The 17,736-nt window shown below is 43.7% G+C and overlaps 1 protein-coding gene across 1 annotated transcript in view; it reads left to right on the top strand.

Moving 5' to 3' along the window:
• The window catches only part of ARL1 (ARF like GTPase 1), a 17,687-nt gene extending 2,584 nt beyond the window's left edge, over positions 1 to 15,103 (top strand). Inside the window, exons 2-6 of the mRNA XM_075344694.1 lie at positions 4,425 to 4,562; positions 10,344 to 10,425; positions 10,912 to 11,023; positions 13,123 to 13,301; positions 14,664 to 15,103. Of these exons, the coding sequence (XP_075200809.1) occupies positions 4,425 to 4,562; positions 10,344 to 10,425; positions 10,912 to 11,023; positions 13,123 to 13,301; positions 14,664 to 14,694 (542 nt within the window). The 3' untranslated portion in view covers positions 14,695 to 15,103. The remainder of the gene's footprint in view (positions 1 to 4,424; positions 4,563 to 10,343; positions 10,426 to 10,911; positions 11,024 to 13,122; positions 13,302 to 14,663) is intronic.
• The last annotated feature ends 2,633 nt before the right edge of the window (positions 15,104 to 17,736 follow it).

The following is a 17,736-nucleotide window of genomic DNA, read 5'->3' as shown; positions in this document are numbered from 1 at the left end:
TTCCACTGTGCATGTTCAGTAGCGTGCCGCAACCGGAAAAAAACGGACGGGCCGCATGTAAAAACGTATGCAAAAGATGCAGTGTTTTCGCCGCATCCGTTGCATAGGTTTCACAACCGGATTGAGCTGCACTGCTAAAACCGGATGTTTGAAAGTAGCCTAAGGCTATGTGCGCACTAGAAATGTGAAGTTTCTCAAGAAACTTTCTTGAGAAACTTCTGGGAGTGAAAGATTTCCGGACCTCCGGAAAAAATCCGCACCAAATCCGCATGCGGATTTGACGCGGATTTGCCGCGGAATAGCCGCGGAATTGCCGCGATTTTCCCGCGGGTGGTTCCCTGCGGATTTTTGCAGGCTGTACTGCAGAAATCCGCAGGGTACCTGCGGAAATAATGGACATGTTCATTTTCTCAAGAAAGTTTCTCGAGAAATTCTTCTCGCGGAAATTTCTTGAGAAAAATCTGCACCAGTGCGCACAGCTTTTTTTTTTTTTTTCATAGAAATTGCTGGGAAATGTCTGCACAAAAATTGCAGACATTTCTCAAGAAATTTCCGCGGCAAATCCGCGGGTAAATCCGCGGGTAAAAAGCTCTAGTGCGCACATAGCCTAAGGCTGCTTTCACACATCACCTTTTTGGCATCAGGCACAATCCGGCGAAAAAACGGATCAGTTGCATCAGTTTTTTCCATCAGTTCCTTGAGTTTTTTGACAGATCCGGTGTGATACTGAGCATGCTCAGTTCAAAAAAACTGATCCGGCGGCCGGATCCATTTTTTTTGTTTCATTACGCCGGATCTATAGGCTTCCATTATAAAACATGCCGTACGGCTACGAATCCGGCGCGATCCATTTTTTTTGCCGGACACAAAAACGTTCACTTCAACGTTTCATCTTGCCGCAGGACAAGTACATTTTGCCAGATCCAGCAAAAAACGGATGAAACGCAAGGCCATCCGGCGCTAATGAAAGTATATGGGGGTAAAAAACGGATCCGGCGGCAACAGACACCGGATTAATTTTTTCATGTTTTTGCCGGATTGTGCCTGATGTAAAAAAACTGATGTGTGAAAGCAGCCTTAGGCTGTAACGTCAGGTGACGAGACCCGCGTTCAGTCTAGTTATTGCTTTTTAAAACTAAAAATGGTAGCCACAACACAAGATATTAGCCGGCTTACTCCTGGAATTAAACCGGAAAAATAAAGACTAGATCTGCGCTGCCGTGAAAAAGGAGTGCGGGACATACAGGGAAGAACGTGCAGTTTATTCAACGCGTTTCAAAGCTATCCAGCTTCAGGAGAAGAGTATTGTGGTTCTCCTGAAGAAGCTGGATAGCTATGAAACGCATTGAATAAACTGCACGTTCTTCCCCTGTGTGTCCTGGACCATGGATAGTTTATCACAGCAGCGCAGATCTAGCATGATTTTTCCGTTTTATCTCCACGTGTCTGCAGCAGCTGGTGGTTTATACCCATACAGTGATGTGTATCACACACCCCTATCAGGTGAGCCGCCACTGTCATTTATACCCCTTTTTAACCAGACCTATTGCACTTTTGCTACCCCATTGTCTTCACTCCTGCAATTAAGAAGTCATGCCTCTTTTATTACATGTAGATGGGATAGACGTCACTCTGTACATGTGTATGGTGCCCGGATATAATACTGCTCCATATACAAATAAAGAAAAGGAATCCAGCACTCAGAAATTAACAAGAGATCTGGGTTTTCATCGAAACGGCAATCCTGGAATATCACGCTTCAGTTATAATAGGGGTAGATGCCCACATGCATGGTGCCATGCTGGGCATTTACCTCTATTCTAACAGCGCTAGTCCATATACATTTCTGTCGGCAGTTAATCTGAAGAAGTCCTTGCCGACTGAAACGTTACATATTTCAGGATTACAATTTCCATTAAAACCCATATTTCTTGTTAATTTATGAGTGTTGGATTCCTTTTCTTTAGCTTTTATTATATGTCAACAGAAATAAGGGCTTATGAAGCTGTCCGTACCCATCTGCTAACCAGGAACCTAACCCTTTAAGTGTCAGTTTTTGTGAACACTTGCATGGTCAGTGTATCGTCACAAATGCCAAACATATCCATAGGTCCTCGTGCACCCAGCGGATACCTTATGGGGTATGCTCGGGATACCTTATGGGGTATGCTCGGGATACCTTATGGGGCATGCTCGGGATACCTTATGGGGCATGCTCGGGATACCTTATGGGGCATGCTCGGGATACCTTATGGGGCATGCTCGGGATACCTTATGGGGCATGCTCGGGATACCTTATGGCGCATGCTCGGGATACCTTATGGGGCATGCTCGTGATACCTTATGGCGCATGCTCGGGATACCTTATGGCGCATGCTCGGGATACCTTATGGCGCATGCTCGGGATACCTTATGCCGCATGCTCGGGATACCTTATGGCGCATGCTCGGGATACCTTATGGGGCATGCTCGGGATACCTTATGGCGCATGCTCGGGATACCTTATGGCGCATGCTCGGGATACCTTATGGCGCATGCTCGGGATACCTTATGGCGCATGCTCGGGATACCTTATGGCGCATGCTCGGGATACCTTATGGCGCATGCTCGGGATACCTTATGGCGCATGCTCGGGATACCTTATGGCGCATGCTCGGGATACCTTATGGCGCATGCTCGGGATACCTTATGGCGCATGCTCGGGATACCTTATTTTTCTATTGCATAGGAACCTGTAGTCTGCTGAATTTTCTTATACAGAGAAACAGAGTAAATAGTGAGTGGGAGGGAAAAACGACAGTGCCCTATATTGAAGGCTTCTGCGGGAGGTTTACATCGAAGGATACACTGATGGAAGCCTAAAACTAGATGTTAACAAAGCCCTTCCTGCATTCAAATAGGTCTGGTGGCCATATAAAGGCTCCAAGAGCCAGGTCACACCACTGGGCCTTCTCCATCCAAGAAAGATGGTCTGGAAAAAAATATTATAATCAGAGTCTGTCCAAAATGAGATTTTTTTTTTTTTTTTTATGGAGGTGGAGAATTAAAACAAAAAACAGTTTTACCATTATGTCAGTTCTATTTTTCACAGACTCTTAGGGGCACTTTGCACGCTGCGACATCGCAAGCTGATGCTGCGATGCCAAGCGCGATAGTGCCCGCCCCCGTCGCAATATGCGATATCCTTGTGATAGCTGCCGTAGCGAACATTATCGCTACGGCAGCTTCACATGGACTCCCCTGTCCTGCGACCGTCGCTCTGGCCGGCGACCCGCCTCCTTATTAAGGGGGCGGGCCGTGCGGCGTCCCTGCGACGTCACACGGCAGGCGGCCAATAGGAGCGGAGGGGCGGAGATGAGCGGGATGTAAACATCCCGCCCACCTTCGTCCTTCTGCATATTCTACGGAAGCCGCAGTGACGCCGGTAGGAGATGTTCCTCGCTCCTGCGGCTTCACACACAGCGATGTGTGCTGCCGCAGGAGCGAGGAACAACATCTGACCGTCGCGTCAGCGTAATCATGGATTACGCCGACGCTGCACCGATGATACGATTACGACGCTTTTGCGCTCGTTAATCGTATCATCGAGCCTTTACACACTACGATGTCGCATGCGATGCCGGAAGTGCGTCACTTTCAATTTGACCCCACGCAGGTACAATATCGTGTGATAGCTGGCGTAGCGAAAATTATCGCTACGCCAGCTTCACATGCACTCACCTGCCCTGCGACCGTCGCTCTGGCCGGCGACCCGCCTCCTTCATAAGGGGGCGGGTCGTGCGGCGTCATAGCGACGGCAGGCGGCCAATAGCGGCGGAGGGGCGGAGATGAGCAGGATGTAAACATCCCGCCCACCTCCTTCCTTCCGTAGAGCCGCCGGCGGCAGGTAAGGTGAAGTTCCTCGCTCCTGCGGCTTCACACACAGCGATGTGTGCTGCCGCAGGAGTGAGGAACTACATCGTACCATCGCTGCAGCACAATTATGGAAAAGTCGGAGCTTGCAACGATGATACGATAACGACGCTTTTGCGCTCGTTCATCGTATCATCTAGGATTTACACACTACGACATTGCAAGTGACGCCGGATGTGCGTCACTTTCGATTTGACCCCACCGACATCGCACCTGCGATGTCGTAGTGTGCAAAGCCGCCCTTAGGCTTTAATGGGCCAGTGCTGTCTGGCTCTAAGGCAAATTGTGTATTTGCATTTTTTTTTTTTTTTTTTTTTTTTTTTTACACTGAATTGGATTGTGAAGAGAAAAAAAAAAAGGTTTATCTGCATCGCCTGATTGAATACCATTGGTCTGAGTGCGGTCTGGTCGTCTGCACGAGCTTTTACTAAGATTACATATGACATGGCTTGATATTAAGCCTATTCGCTAATACACACTTTCCTAATGACTGCACCTCTTTCTTCTTTTAGGGGGTTTCTTTTCCAGCATCTTCTCCAGCTTGTTTGGAACCAGAGAGATGAGGATCTTGATTCTGGGTTTAGATGGAGCTGGAAAGACTACAATACTTTACCGATTACAAGTGGGAGAAGTCGTCACCACTATTCCCAGTACGTACCACCAATAACTGCACTGATACTCATAGTCCTGTGTGGACATTGGAGCGATAACAAATCTTGTGTAATATTTTATATGTATATGGTTTTTGCTGTATATGGGGGTTGTGTGTGTGCGTGTGTTTATATATACTAGCTGTAGTACTTGGGCATTGCCCGAGATAGTAACTGTCTCTCTCACAGTCTCTGTGTCGCTCTCCCCGTGGCTGTCGCTCTTCCCGTGGCTGTCGCTCTTCCCGTGGCTGTCGCTCTTCCCGTGGCTGTCGCTCTTCCCGTGGCTGTCGCTCTTCCCGTGGCTGTCGCTCTTCCCGTGGCTGTCGCTCTCCCCGTGGCTGTCGCTCTCCCCGTGGCTGTCGCTCTCCCCGTGGCTGTCGCTCTCCCCGTGGCTGTCGCTCTCCCCGTGGCTGTCGCTCTCCCCGTGGCTGTCGCTCTCCCCGTGGCTGTCGCTCTCCCCGTGGCTGTCGCTCTCCCCGTGGCTGTCTCCATACTGACATCTTATTACCTTTACACATAAGCTTCTTATATTAACATTGTCCTTTGTTCCTATAGCAACCACTCACAGTTGCTATTAATAAACTGTAGTTCCAGGCTCCATTCACTTGAATGGAGGCATGTTTTTTAGAGAGTAACTGTAAAGCGCGGGGTTAAATTTTCCTGTCAAAACACTTTGACGTCCCCTGGGTCATATGGGGTGTCTGTGCAAATTTTGTGATTGTAAATGCGCCGGTGTGGATTCCTTTAGCAGACATACACACACACACTCAGAGATAGAGATATATATATATATATATATATATATCTATTACTAGAAGGTGGCCAGATTCTAACGTATCGGGTAGTCTAGAATGTGTATGTAGGTTAGCAGATTGAGTAATAAATGGATTGGATGGGTTACCTAATGTGTACACTGGTTAACAGTGTACGCCGGCTCCGGCACACGTGTGCCGGGAGTCGGGGTAAGCTAGTAACCATGGTACACATCGGGTAAATCTTCAATGCAACAGTGCTGGTTCATTTTTTTGTTTGTTGGTCTCCTGCTGTGCAGCACGCATCGGCGTGTTTAACAGTGGGAGAGCAACAATCTTAATGGGCAGGGAGCCGGCATACGCTGGTAACCATGATACACAATCGGGTAAGTAAGCAAAGTGGTTTCCATGGTTACCCGATGTGTACCATGTTTACCAGCGTATGCTGGCTCCGACACGATCCCAGCAACGCAACGGTATGTCTCGGCTGGCTTGCCGGTGTGGGCTTCCGGGGGTGCAGCAGTCACCTGGGAGTCTTCGGGGAATGCGTGCGGGGGGCGGGGCCAGGTCGAGCATCCAATGCGTGAGGGGGCGGTGCCAGGCCGAACGTTTAATTCATGCAGGGGGCAGGGTCTGGCTGAATGGCCAATGCGTGCAGGGGGCGGGGTCTGGGCGAGCGTCCAATGCGTGAGGGGGACAGGGCCTGGCCGAGGGGCCAATCCATGCGGGGGGCGGGTCCAGGCCGAGCGGCCAATCCGTGGGGGGGCGGGGCCAGGCCGAGCACAGCGGCCAATCCGACGGTTGTCACTGTAACGACACAATTTTGGAGCAAGACAGACAGACAGACAGAATAAGGCAATTATATATATATAGATATATTATATATATATAGATATATATATATATATATATATATATATATATATATATATATATATATATATATATATATATATATATATATATATATATATATATATATATATATATATAAATATTATGCCAAACTGTGACGGCTATATGACTGGGGCAGACCATCTCCAAAATGGCAGATCCTGTGTTTGTTGTTTACAATGCCTAACACCTATCGAAGGTTGTGTAAGGAGAAGGACAACTGGTGAAGCGTGTCGGGGTCATGGGTGAATAGAATGGGCCCACAGAGGAAGGTGTCTGATGATTTTTACATTACATGGGTGGCCGGGGTGTGCGTGTTGCTTATCTGTGCAAGAACAACACCAGGATGCACTTATGATGGAAGCTATAGTGCAGAGGTAGTGTGGCACCCTGTGTTATTTTTTGCTGGGAAACCATGAGTCCCAGTTATTCTAGTGGATATTACTTTGACATGTCCTATCTACCTGAATATTGTTTCAGACTAAGTCAAACCCATTTCAGTCCAGTTGAGCATCTGTGGGGTGTGTTGGAAAAACATCTGGGATCCAAGGAGGCCACAACTTACAGGACTTAGACCTCGTGCACATGTTGTGTATTTGGTGAGTTTTTTACCTGGGTATTTGCTCCACTGCTGGTTCCTGGTTTTGGCCACAATCACAGGAAAAGTATAATAGAAACACGTCACCAACTCTGTATTTATTACCACTCCTGGTTTTGGCCACAAATATTGAGGTAAGAGAAAAACAAAGACCAAGTACAGCGAACCCCATAGAATACATACAAAAACTTGTGAACGAGGGGGGGTATTTTTCATGTTTTTTTGGAGTAAGAATTACTGCACCACAATTGTGAAAAAAGTATACAGTTTTTATTATTACCAAAAATACAAAATACTGGAAATCACATGTGATTGCAGTTAGTGATTAGACATACATAGTTAAAATCCAATTAAATGAGACAGAGAAAAGAAGGTCACAGGGAGGGAGACAGCCTACCCCTTAATTTCTGTGCGGGGAACAGGATAGTTAGATTAATTCCAGATGGCCATATAAATAACCAGAGAAACATAGACATATCCCCTAAGATAGTAGAGTAATGGAGTGCTTATACATGAAAAGTAACCAACAGGATAAGGTCCAAATCAGGGTCTGAACACAATAGTATGCAACACCACGAGCGAGTACATAGCATAATCTCAGATAAAGAAAAAAAAATAAAAAATTTTCATACAATGGTGGAGATTGGCACCTGAAGGACCTACCTGTGGTATGTATAGCACCCAAGGAGGGGAGTCTGTCAGCCTCACATGTGGACCCAGTCCCGACACGTGTTTTGCAGGTGCTTCAACGGGACCGTCACATATGAGATTATGCTATGTACTCGCTGGTGGTGTTACATACTATTGTGTTCAGGCCCTGATTTGGGCCTCATCCTGTTGGTTACTTTTCATGTATAAGCACTCCATTACGCTACTATCTTAGGGGATATACCTATGTTTCTCTGGTTATTTATATGGCCATCTGGGATATAATCAATCTATCCTGTTCCCCGCACAGAAATTAAGGGGTAGCCTGTCTCCCTCCCTGTGACCTTCTTTTCTGTCTCATTTAATTGGATTTTAACTATGTATGTCTAATCACTAACTGCAATCACATGTGATTTCCAGTATTTTGTATTTTTGGTGGTAATAAAAACTGTCTACTTTTTTCACAATTGTGGTGCAGTAATTCTTACTCCAAAAAAACATGAAAAATACCCCCCCTCGTTCACAAGTTTTTGTAAATATTGAGGTAAAAAACTCACCAGGTACTTAACCTGTACACTTGATCTTAAAGGGGTTTTCCAGTATTAGGAAAACAGGGCTGCTTTTTTTCAGAAACTGCACAAGCTATACTTATGGGTACTTAATGCAGCTCAGCTCCCTTCAAGTCAGTGGGCCTGAGTGGGAATAGCATGTTGAGGGGCAGTGCCATTTCTTAACCCCTTCACACACCATGCTGTACATGTAGGCCATCTATGTACGTATTAGATTCTGTTCACTGTTGCATTTACAATCACAAAATTTTGCACAGCCGCCACATTTGGCTCAGGGAACGTCATAGACTATGTTTTGAGGGGAAAATTTAACCCTGCGCTTTAGTTATTCACCAAAAAAACCTGCTTACATTAAAGTCAATGGAGCTGGGAACTACAGGCCATTAGTAGGAACTGTGACTGGTTGCTATAGGCAACGAAGGACATTCTTAGTATAAGAAGCTTGTGTGTGATGTAAGATGATATTGGTGGAGAGACAGAGGGGAAAAAGAGACACAGTTACTATCCCGGGCAACGCCGGGGGTACTACAGCTAATATTAACCCCTTAACGACCGCGGGCAGTAAAATTACGCCCTAGCGGTCATAACCTTACTGCCCGCTGTCTGCTGGCAGCAGCATGCTGCGATCGGCACACATCTCAGCTGATTTTCACAGCTGAGATGTGTGCCTGCTAGGCACGAGCAGAATCGTTATCTGCTCGTGCCGTTTAACCCCTTATATGGCGCTGTCAATATGTGACAGCGCCATTATAAGCGCGATCGCGGTAAACTTTTACTTACCGCCCAATACCGGAAGTCACGTGACGCGATCACGTGACTTCCGATAGTTGTCATGGTAGCACAGGGTCATGTGATGACTCCTGTACTACACATGATTTGCTTTCACTTTCGTTGTGCCCGCTGCACAGTGAAAAAGACAGAGCGTAACTGCTGTTTACAGCTGTATAGCTGTGATCAGCAGATGGTGCAGAGCGATCGGATTGCTGATCGCAATAGCCCCCTAGGGGGACTAGTAAAATAAAAAAAAAAAAAAAAAGTTTTAAAAAATTTTAAAAAAAAACAAAAAAACCTAAAAGTTCAAATCACCCCCCATTCGCCCCATTGAAAATTAAAGGGTTAAAAAAAATTAAAAATATACACACATTTGGTATCGCCGCGTTCAGAAACACCCGATCTATCAAAATATAAAATCAATTAATCTGATCAGCATACGGCGTAGCGGTAAAAAAATTCCAAACGCCAAAACGACGTTTTTTTGTCGCCACAACTTTTGTGCAAAATGCAATAAGAGACGATCAAAACGTAGCATCTGCGCAAAAATAGTACCATTAAAAACGTCAGCTCGAGACGCAAAAAATAAGCCGCCACTGAGCCATAGATCCCGAAAAATGAGAACGCTACGGGTCACGGAATATGGCGTAAAACATGCGCCACTTTTTTCGGACAAACTTCCGTTTTTGTTTTTTTTTTTAACCCCTTATATAAAAGTAAACCTATACATGTTTGGTGTCTACAAACTCGCACTGACCTGAGACATCACACCCACACATCAGTTTTACCATACAGTGAACACAGTGAATAAAATATCTCAAAAACCATAGTGCTATCGCACTTTTTTTGCAAGTTTTCTGCATTTGGAATTTTTTTGCCGTTTTCCAGTAGAATATATGGTAAAACTGATGGTTTCATTTAAAAGTACAGCTCGTTCCGCAAAAAATGAGCCCTCACATGACCATATTGACTGAAAAATAAAAAAGGTTACGTCTCTCAGAAAAAGAATGGCGGAAAAAAAAAACGGAAAGCGAAAAATCGGCCGGTCGTGAAGGGGTTAATAGAATTTACAAAATATGTTTTTTGTTGATTCTCACTGGAAGTGTAATAAAAAAAATGACCAAGAAGTCGTACACAGCACACAATGCTACCAATAAATGGTACATCGTGCCATAAAAAAATAAGGCCTCACACAGAAAAGTACCGTATGTCTGGCTCTCAGATTATGGCTGAACATGTCCTGAGGGATCCGAGCTGTGTTTTGGAGACATATGCTGGATTCAGGCAATTTTTTCTTTTCTTTTTGTTTTAATGTTATGGTGGATTATAGTATGTATTGTATGTAGACACTGTAGTGATTGCTCTGAGCTGGATTTTGGAAAGGTTTTTACGTCATACTGACAAGTGACACAATGTTACATAAGCATGCAAGGTGCATTCTCCCGTGTTATGCCTTGTTCATGAAGTTGAAGTGATATTTATGTATTTTTGGAACATGTAATTGTGAACCGGCTGGTTAAACATAATGACGTTCTATTGTCTTGTCCAGCCATCGGTTTTAATGTTGAGACAGTAACCTACAAGAACCTGAAATTTCAAGTGTGGGACCTTGGAGGACAAACCAGTATCAGGTAAGATTGATGTTATTTAGAAGGAAATGTTTAGACTTCCTTTTCAATAATCTATACTGCAACTTCAATTCTGTATCCTTTTTTTTTGGCGGGGGGGGGGGGGGTATGCTTCCCACCTTGTATCCTAATACATTTCCTTTTGTAATTGTGTAGTATACAGAAAATTAGAGGGGATGTCCAGTACTTCTACATTGATGACCTATCCTTGGGATGGGTCCTTAATATCAGGTCGGTGGTGGTGCGACATGACACACACCCCCACCGATCGCCTGCGTTCTGTGCTGCTGACGGCCAGATGTGGCTCTGTTAGCTGTACAGTGGATGCAGCGGGTTACTACAGATGCGCTATTATTCAATAGGGGACTAAGGAGGGTTCATCTTGCTGATTCCCTTTAAACTAGGATGATTTAACATAGACGTCCCACTTACCTATGTCATTTTAGAAGTTCCATTGTCATGTGCCTTTTGTTCTTGTTTTTTCCACAGGCCATATTGGCGCTGCTACTATTCTAATACAGATGCAGTAATTTATGTGGTAGACAGCTGTGACAGAGACAGGATTGGCATTTCCAAATCTGAACTGGTTGCGATGTTAGAGGTAACAGCGAGATGTGAATATATTGCAAGTAACATAGTACAATATTGGCTCTATAGTCGTCAAATGGTTTCTTTATAACCACTATTGATTTTTAAACTTTTCTGTGGTTAACTTTAAAGTGCATGTTTATGATAAACTTGCTACTGTCATGTGCCTGTATTTAGAACATAAGGGTAGGGCCAGGCATTCCATTGTATCTCTGTATGTTCAGGGTCGTTGCTCTACTGGAAGGTGAACCTACGCCTCAGTCTCAAGTCTTTTGCAGTTTTTCTCCTTTATTACCCTGTATTCTTCTCCATCTAGCTTCTGTGTCCCTGCTGAAGAAAAGCATCCACACAGCATGATGCTGCCACCACGATGTTTGACAGTGTGGATGATGGTTTCAGGGTGATGTGCCTTGTTAGATTTCCGCCACACATAGCATTTTGCCAAAAGAGTTCTTCTTTGATCTCATCTGACCAGAGCACCTTTGTCCATATGCTGTGTCCCCTACATGGGTTTTTGTAAACTGGACTTCTTATGGGTCCCTTTCAAAAATGACTTTCTTCTTTTCAGTGATTCATAAAGGCAAGATTTGTGGATTATATGACTAAGGCGATTCCACTTGCGATTAACACGGACTAGTACAATCCAATAAAACATTGGATTGCACTCACACCAGTGTTGGACACCGCTCCATTGTTTATCTGCTATTTTTTTTCCCATTCCATATCAGCATGACAAAAGAATCGTAGTATGTATGCTGCGGTTGGCAGCAAGTCTCGCATTAAACGCACCCATACATGTCTATAGGTGTGTGAGAACCATCGCACTGCACTCGGATGTTATCAGTGTGATATACGCACAGACAGGCAGCAGAGAAGGGAGAAAAGCGCTCACTCCCTCTTTTCCGCACCTGTGATCCAATCGCAAAATCAGATCACAGTTGCATGACACTCAGCTCACGCTCGCTGGGTCATTAGCATATCGATCTGATGCTCTCACGTCAGATGCCATATGCTAGTAAAATATCATATTTATTCACTTATATAGTGCCATTAATTCCATAGCGCTTTACATAATCAGAAACACTGTCCCCATTGGGGCTTATAATCTAAATTTCCGATCAATATGTTTTTGAAGTGTGGGCGGAAACTGGAGCAGCCGGAGAAAGCTCATGCAAACACAGGGATAATATACAAACTCCTTGCAGAAGTTGTCCGTGGTGGGATTTGATCACTGCACTGCAAGACTGCAGTGCTAACCACTGAGCTGCCCTTACTTGCTTACATAGAACACAAGATGCAAATATGGCCAGTGGAACTTAGGCCTAATGGATGCCCTGTGGATAGATTCTTCCACCTGAGCTGCGAATCTCTGCAGCTCCTCCAGAGTGACCACTGGCCTCTTGGCTGCTTCTCTAATTAGTATTCTCCTTTCTTGGATGTCAGTTTAGGTGGACGGCCATGTCTTGGTAGGTTTCCAGTTGTGTCATACTCCTTCCATTTTTTGATGATAGAGTACACAGTGCTCTGTGAGATGTTCAGAGGTTGGGCTATTTTTTTTTATTTTTGTTAATAACCTAACCTTGCTTTACTCTTCTCCACAACTTTCCCTGACCTGTCTGGTGTGTTCCTTGGTTTTCATGATGTTCTTTGATTCCTAATATTCTCACACAAACCCGAGGCCTTCACAGAACAGCATACTGAGAATAAGTTACACACAAGTAGACTCAATTTACTAATCAGGTGACATCTGGAGGCAATTGGGTCACTCAGGATTCTTTTTAGGGTAGCAGACTACATGAGGCTGAATACAAATGTACATCTGATTTGAAGATTTATATTTTTTTTAAAATACTTAGAAAACCCTGTATTTTTTTTACACTTCACAAATACTTACTACTTTTGTATTTGTATAAAACCCCAATAAAATACACTTGTGTAATGTGAAAACATGGAAAAGTTCACAGGGTATGAATACTTTCTCAAAGCTGTGTGTGTTTGTATTATAAATAAATGTGCAAAATCTGAAGCTACACTTCATTCTGGAAGACTAAATATCTACTTGTTGCACATACCTAAAAAGAAAATCACATCATAATGCCATTTTTCTTTTAGGAAGAGGAGCTGAAGAAGGCCATTCTAGTGGTGTTTGCAAATAAACAAGACATGGAACAGGCAATGACTCCCACAGAGGTTGCAAATTCATTAGGTTTACCTGCTTTGAAGGATCGCAAATGGCAGATTTTCAAGACATCAGCTACAAAAGGCACTGGCCTTGATGAAGCAATGGAGTGGTAAGCAAGTTAACATATCCATTTTACAATGCAAGTGATCTCTCACAGGCGTGTAAAGTCCTGCACTGAATGGTGAGGATGTCACACCGACGTGGTATGATTACAGCACCTAAGGCAGGAGGAATCTGGGGAATAGAGTCCCCACCAGACTAGTCCTGGCTAATTAGGAAATCGTGAGCCATGTAAATGTGCTGTTTAAAACTCATATCCGAGTCTTGGAAAACACCACATTTCTTTAAAATGTAATATGGCTCTTAAACGTACTAGTGACATTTTACATTTTGGGGTCCGTAGGGAGTCTTAACAGGTTTCCTTTAAGCCAAATATGGAGTAACATTATATGATAATTTTTATTTATATAGCGCAAACATATTCCGCAGCTCTTTACAATTTAGAGCAGACATGTACAGACAATATGAGACAATACAAAGTAACAAAATTAAGATGCCAACAGGAGTGAGGGCCCTTCTTGTAAGTTTACAGTCTATAAGGGAATAGGGGAGAAAAGCTTGTGATATATGGTTCAGCCATCGATTTAACACTAGAAGTCCAAGAAATTTCGAGCTCCATAGGGTTCCAATGGTAGAAATGGTAAATGACCCCTCTCTGGGACTTCTAGTGTTAATAGGGGTTCAAATCCAGCTGCGTGGACCGGTCGCCTGCCAGAATTTATGCATAGTGTAAAAAAAAAGTACATGAAGAGGAGTGGAATCAGAAGATACAGGGGACAAGATTTGGAAGTAAATTTTATGAAGGGCAGAATTGGGTTAGTTAAATGTGGGAGGTGAGGTGATAGGCTAGTCTAAAGAAATGTTTTTTTTTAGGGCCCGCTTAAAGGTGTGGATGTGGGGGATTAATCGAATTGTTCTTGGTAGTGTGTTCCAGAGGATAGGCGCAGCTCGTGAGAAATCTTGAAGACGAGCGTGAGTGGTTCGAATTATTGAGGATGTTAGTCTTAGGTCATTAGCAGAATGGAGGGCACGGGTAGGGTGATGGAGATGTAGGGCGCTGCAGAAGTGTGGAGAGCTTTGTGGGTGAGAGTGATAAGTTTATATTAGACTCTAATAGATAGGCAACCAATGCAATGACTGGCACAGAGCAGAGGCATCAATGAAGTGGTTGGAGAGGAAAATGAGCCTGGCTGCAACATTCAGAATGGATTGAAGAGGGGAGAGTTTAGTAACAGGGAGACCAATTAGTAAAGGATTACAATAATCCAGGCGAGAATGAATGAGAGCAACAGTAAGAGTTTTTACAGAGTCAACAGTATAAACATTTGTATACTGTTTTAGCTGTAGATGTCCATAACCTAGGTGGGACTTTGGTACCTTGTTCATGTAATTTTGCATTCTTGTCTTGCAGGCTAGTGGAGTCTCTGAAGAGCCGGCAGTAGTTATCCTGCCAAGCACATTCCTTTCTTTTCATTGTCCCACTATAAGAACGACTCTGGATGTAAATACACACCACCGCCTACCTATGCTCCAACAGTGATTGGCGAGGGAGTCTGACATCTGTGCCCATCTCCAATGGCACTGTATCATACTGCACTACTATTTGCGCCTGATCTGTAGTCTAGTTTCACCTTATTTATGACTGTTTTGTAAGAATAATTACAATTTGGGGAAATGCAGAATTCGGTTTTGAGATCACATATCTTGTTTGTTTTTTTTTCTTATGTAAGGTTTTTTTTATGTAAAAACCTGGTTGATTTAGATGATGGCCAGCTGGAAGAATGGCCCTCGGCTGTGTAAAGAATCTACTCTGAAATCCATCTGTATAAAATAAACATTTATTATAGGAAACCTTGTCTGACACCTTCAGTTATCACAGCTCTATTGTTTTTTTTTTTTTATTAAACATTACTTGATAGTTTGTGTTCATGTAAATAGATGAGAGCAAAATATATCAACAGCTTTGCCAGCTTTTGAGAGATTGTTTTTTTTTCCCAAGCAGTGGGGATCCCACTCCAGAAACCCTACTAAATGAGTATGAAGGCTGTTCTGTTTAACGGTTCTTTAACATCAGTTTATCCCTGGCCAGTGTTGGTACCATTAAACAGAACCACAGAACCAACCAGCAGGATTTTTATATATAAAGTAAAGCCAGTGCTATACTGAAGCTTAATGTAACCAGACCTTTGGTTCTGAGGTTGTATGTTTTATTTCAAAATACTGTATGTGCAAGTAAAGTAACAGAAAATTACTGATTTTTGATTGACAGATGCAACAGGGGTGGGAATACGTGGGTCGGGTTTTGCTATCTATTCCTGCCCCTGTTGCCGTCATGGATGTTAATTCCGGCACGTGCGCAGTAGCATTTGTAAGTATTGCAGAAAACTCTTCACTAAGATGGCATTGGAGTTGGCGCCTGGCACGATCTCCAGCGCCATCTTTTGCGAACACTGAATTCCTGCATTTTTTTGTCCGGTCTCCTCTGAAGCTTGCGGCTCGAGTTCTGGATGTAGTCTGTGGTGAGCCGATTTTGGGGACTGTCTCCACTTCTTTTGTGACTACGCACACTCCTGCAGTCACAACAAGAGCAGAGGATGCTGATGCAGGAAGACAGAGCATTCACAAAGATGGAGCTGGAGATTGCGCTATACGCAGGCATCTACTAAAACGCCATCTTGGTGAAGAGTTTTCTGTAACATGTACAAATGCAACTGTGCATGCGCCGGAATTAATGTCTGACGGCGACAGGGGGAGGAAGGGCAGTAATAGATAGCAATACCTCACCCACATATTCCCACCCCTGTTAAATAGCATGGTATTGTTGGAACTTTACTTGCACATATTTCTGAAATAAAACATCCAATCTCTGAACAAAAGCCATTCTTACATTCACCATCCTAGTGCCAGTATAGCACTGGCTTTACTTTATATATGAAAATCCTGATGGTTGGTTCCCTTTAAGCTACTGTGCAGGGAAACATGTAAAAGATTGCAGAGGCTGCATCACTAAACAAGAATTGCAGTGCCTTAGTGGGAACATTGTCACACCAATTACTTTCATACATCGGAAAGCAATGACATCTCTTAGCAATTTGCCATAACATTCCATGTTACATACATGCCATAAAGGGAAATCACCTATACTTATACAATCTCTATTGATATTCCTCTTCTGATTGTTGAGCCCTTACGCTCTGGGTAATATACTTTTCATCCGGAGGCCCAAAAGACTTCAGTAGTCATTGCGAAACACTTTACTTGGAAATACTCATAAGGCTTTTGCAGGGACATTATCCTTCCAATTCAAGATAAGCAAATTACTATTGAACCAGTTTTCTTCTACGGAGAGGTAAAAACTTGGTTGATAGAAAATTGTTACACAGCTCTTAATAATAAAACAAGTATCAGTTTTTTTCATTCAGTCCCACTGTCGTGTGTATAAAACCCAGCCATGTAGTCTTTACTAACAGTTGGCATAGGTCATTCTAAAAAGCTCACTCTGTCGTATAGTAGGATGCCACTGATGTAATAAGCCCAGCCCGTGAAGGTGGTTCTCTCCTAAATATCCCATCATCAACTGTGATTCTGTATTATTGGAAGCATTTAGGAACAACACACTTGGAGTGGGGTCTCTGAATGCTAAGGTGCGTATAAATCAATAGAGTCCAAACCATCTGGCAAATAACATCAGCACTAGAAACGGTGCACCAGGGGCTTCATTATATGGGTTTCTATGCCCAATCAGCGGCATACAAGCCTTACACAACTAAGCGTCGGATGGAGTGGTATAAAGCATGCTGCCACTGGATTATGGAGCAGTGTAGACGTGTTGAGAGAAGAGGCGAATTTCACTTCTCTATTTTAATCTGATGGATGGGTCTGGGTTTCTTACCTGCCTTCATTGTGGCAACTGTTGGAGAAAGGATAATGCTACGGCATTGTTTTTTAGAGACTAGCCTAGGCCTCGTCGCTCAAGTTAATGGAAATTTTAACCAGGACATTTGTAGCATTGCATGCCTCTAACTTTATGGGAACAGTTTGCGGAAGTTTTGTTCTGTTCCAGCAAGACTGTGTTTCATAAACAACGCAAGGTCCATAAAGGCATGATTGGGTGAGTTTGGTGTCTTAAGAACTTGACTGCCCACAGACACCAACCTCAACTGCATCAAACCTTTGAGATTAACTAGAACAGGGATTGTAAGCTAGGCCTGGTCGTTTAACCTCATCAATACTCTTCTGGATGAATGGGCAAAAATTTCCACAGACACTCCAAAATCATGTAGAAAGCCTTCACAAAGACTGGAAGCAATTTCAGCTGCAAAATGGTTGACCAACTCATTAATGATGCTAAAGATTTAAAATAAGATGCCATAAGATACCCTTAGGGTATGTGCACACGTTGCAATCCAGGTTGACAAATCTGCAGCGTTTTGTCACTGCATGTGGGTTTCGGATGCTTGCTCTCCCATAGACAGACAAGGAAA

Source organism: Anomaloglossus baeobatrachus, chromosome 4, assembly GCF_048569485.1.
Source record: "Anomaloglossus baeobatrachus isolate aAnoBae1 chromosome 4, aAnoBae1.hap1, whole genome shotgun sequence".
Lineage (NCBI taxonomy): Eukaryota > Metazoa > Chordata > Amphibia > Anura > Aromobatidae > Anomaloglossus > Anomaloglossus baeobatrachus.
The sequence above is the reverse complement of the archived record's forward strand: the minus strand, read 5'-3'. Positions and strand labels throughout refer to the sequence as shown.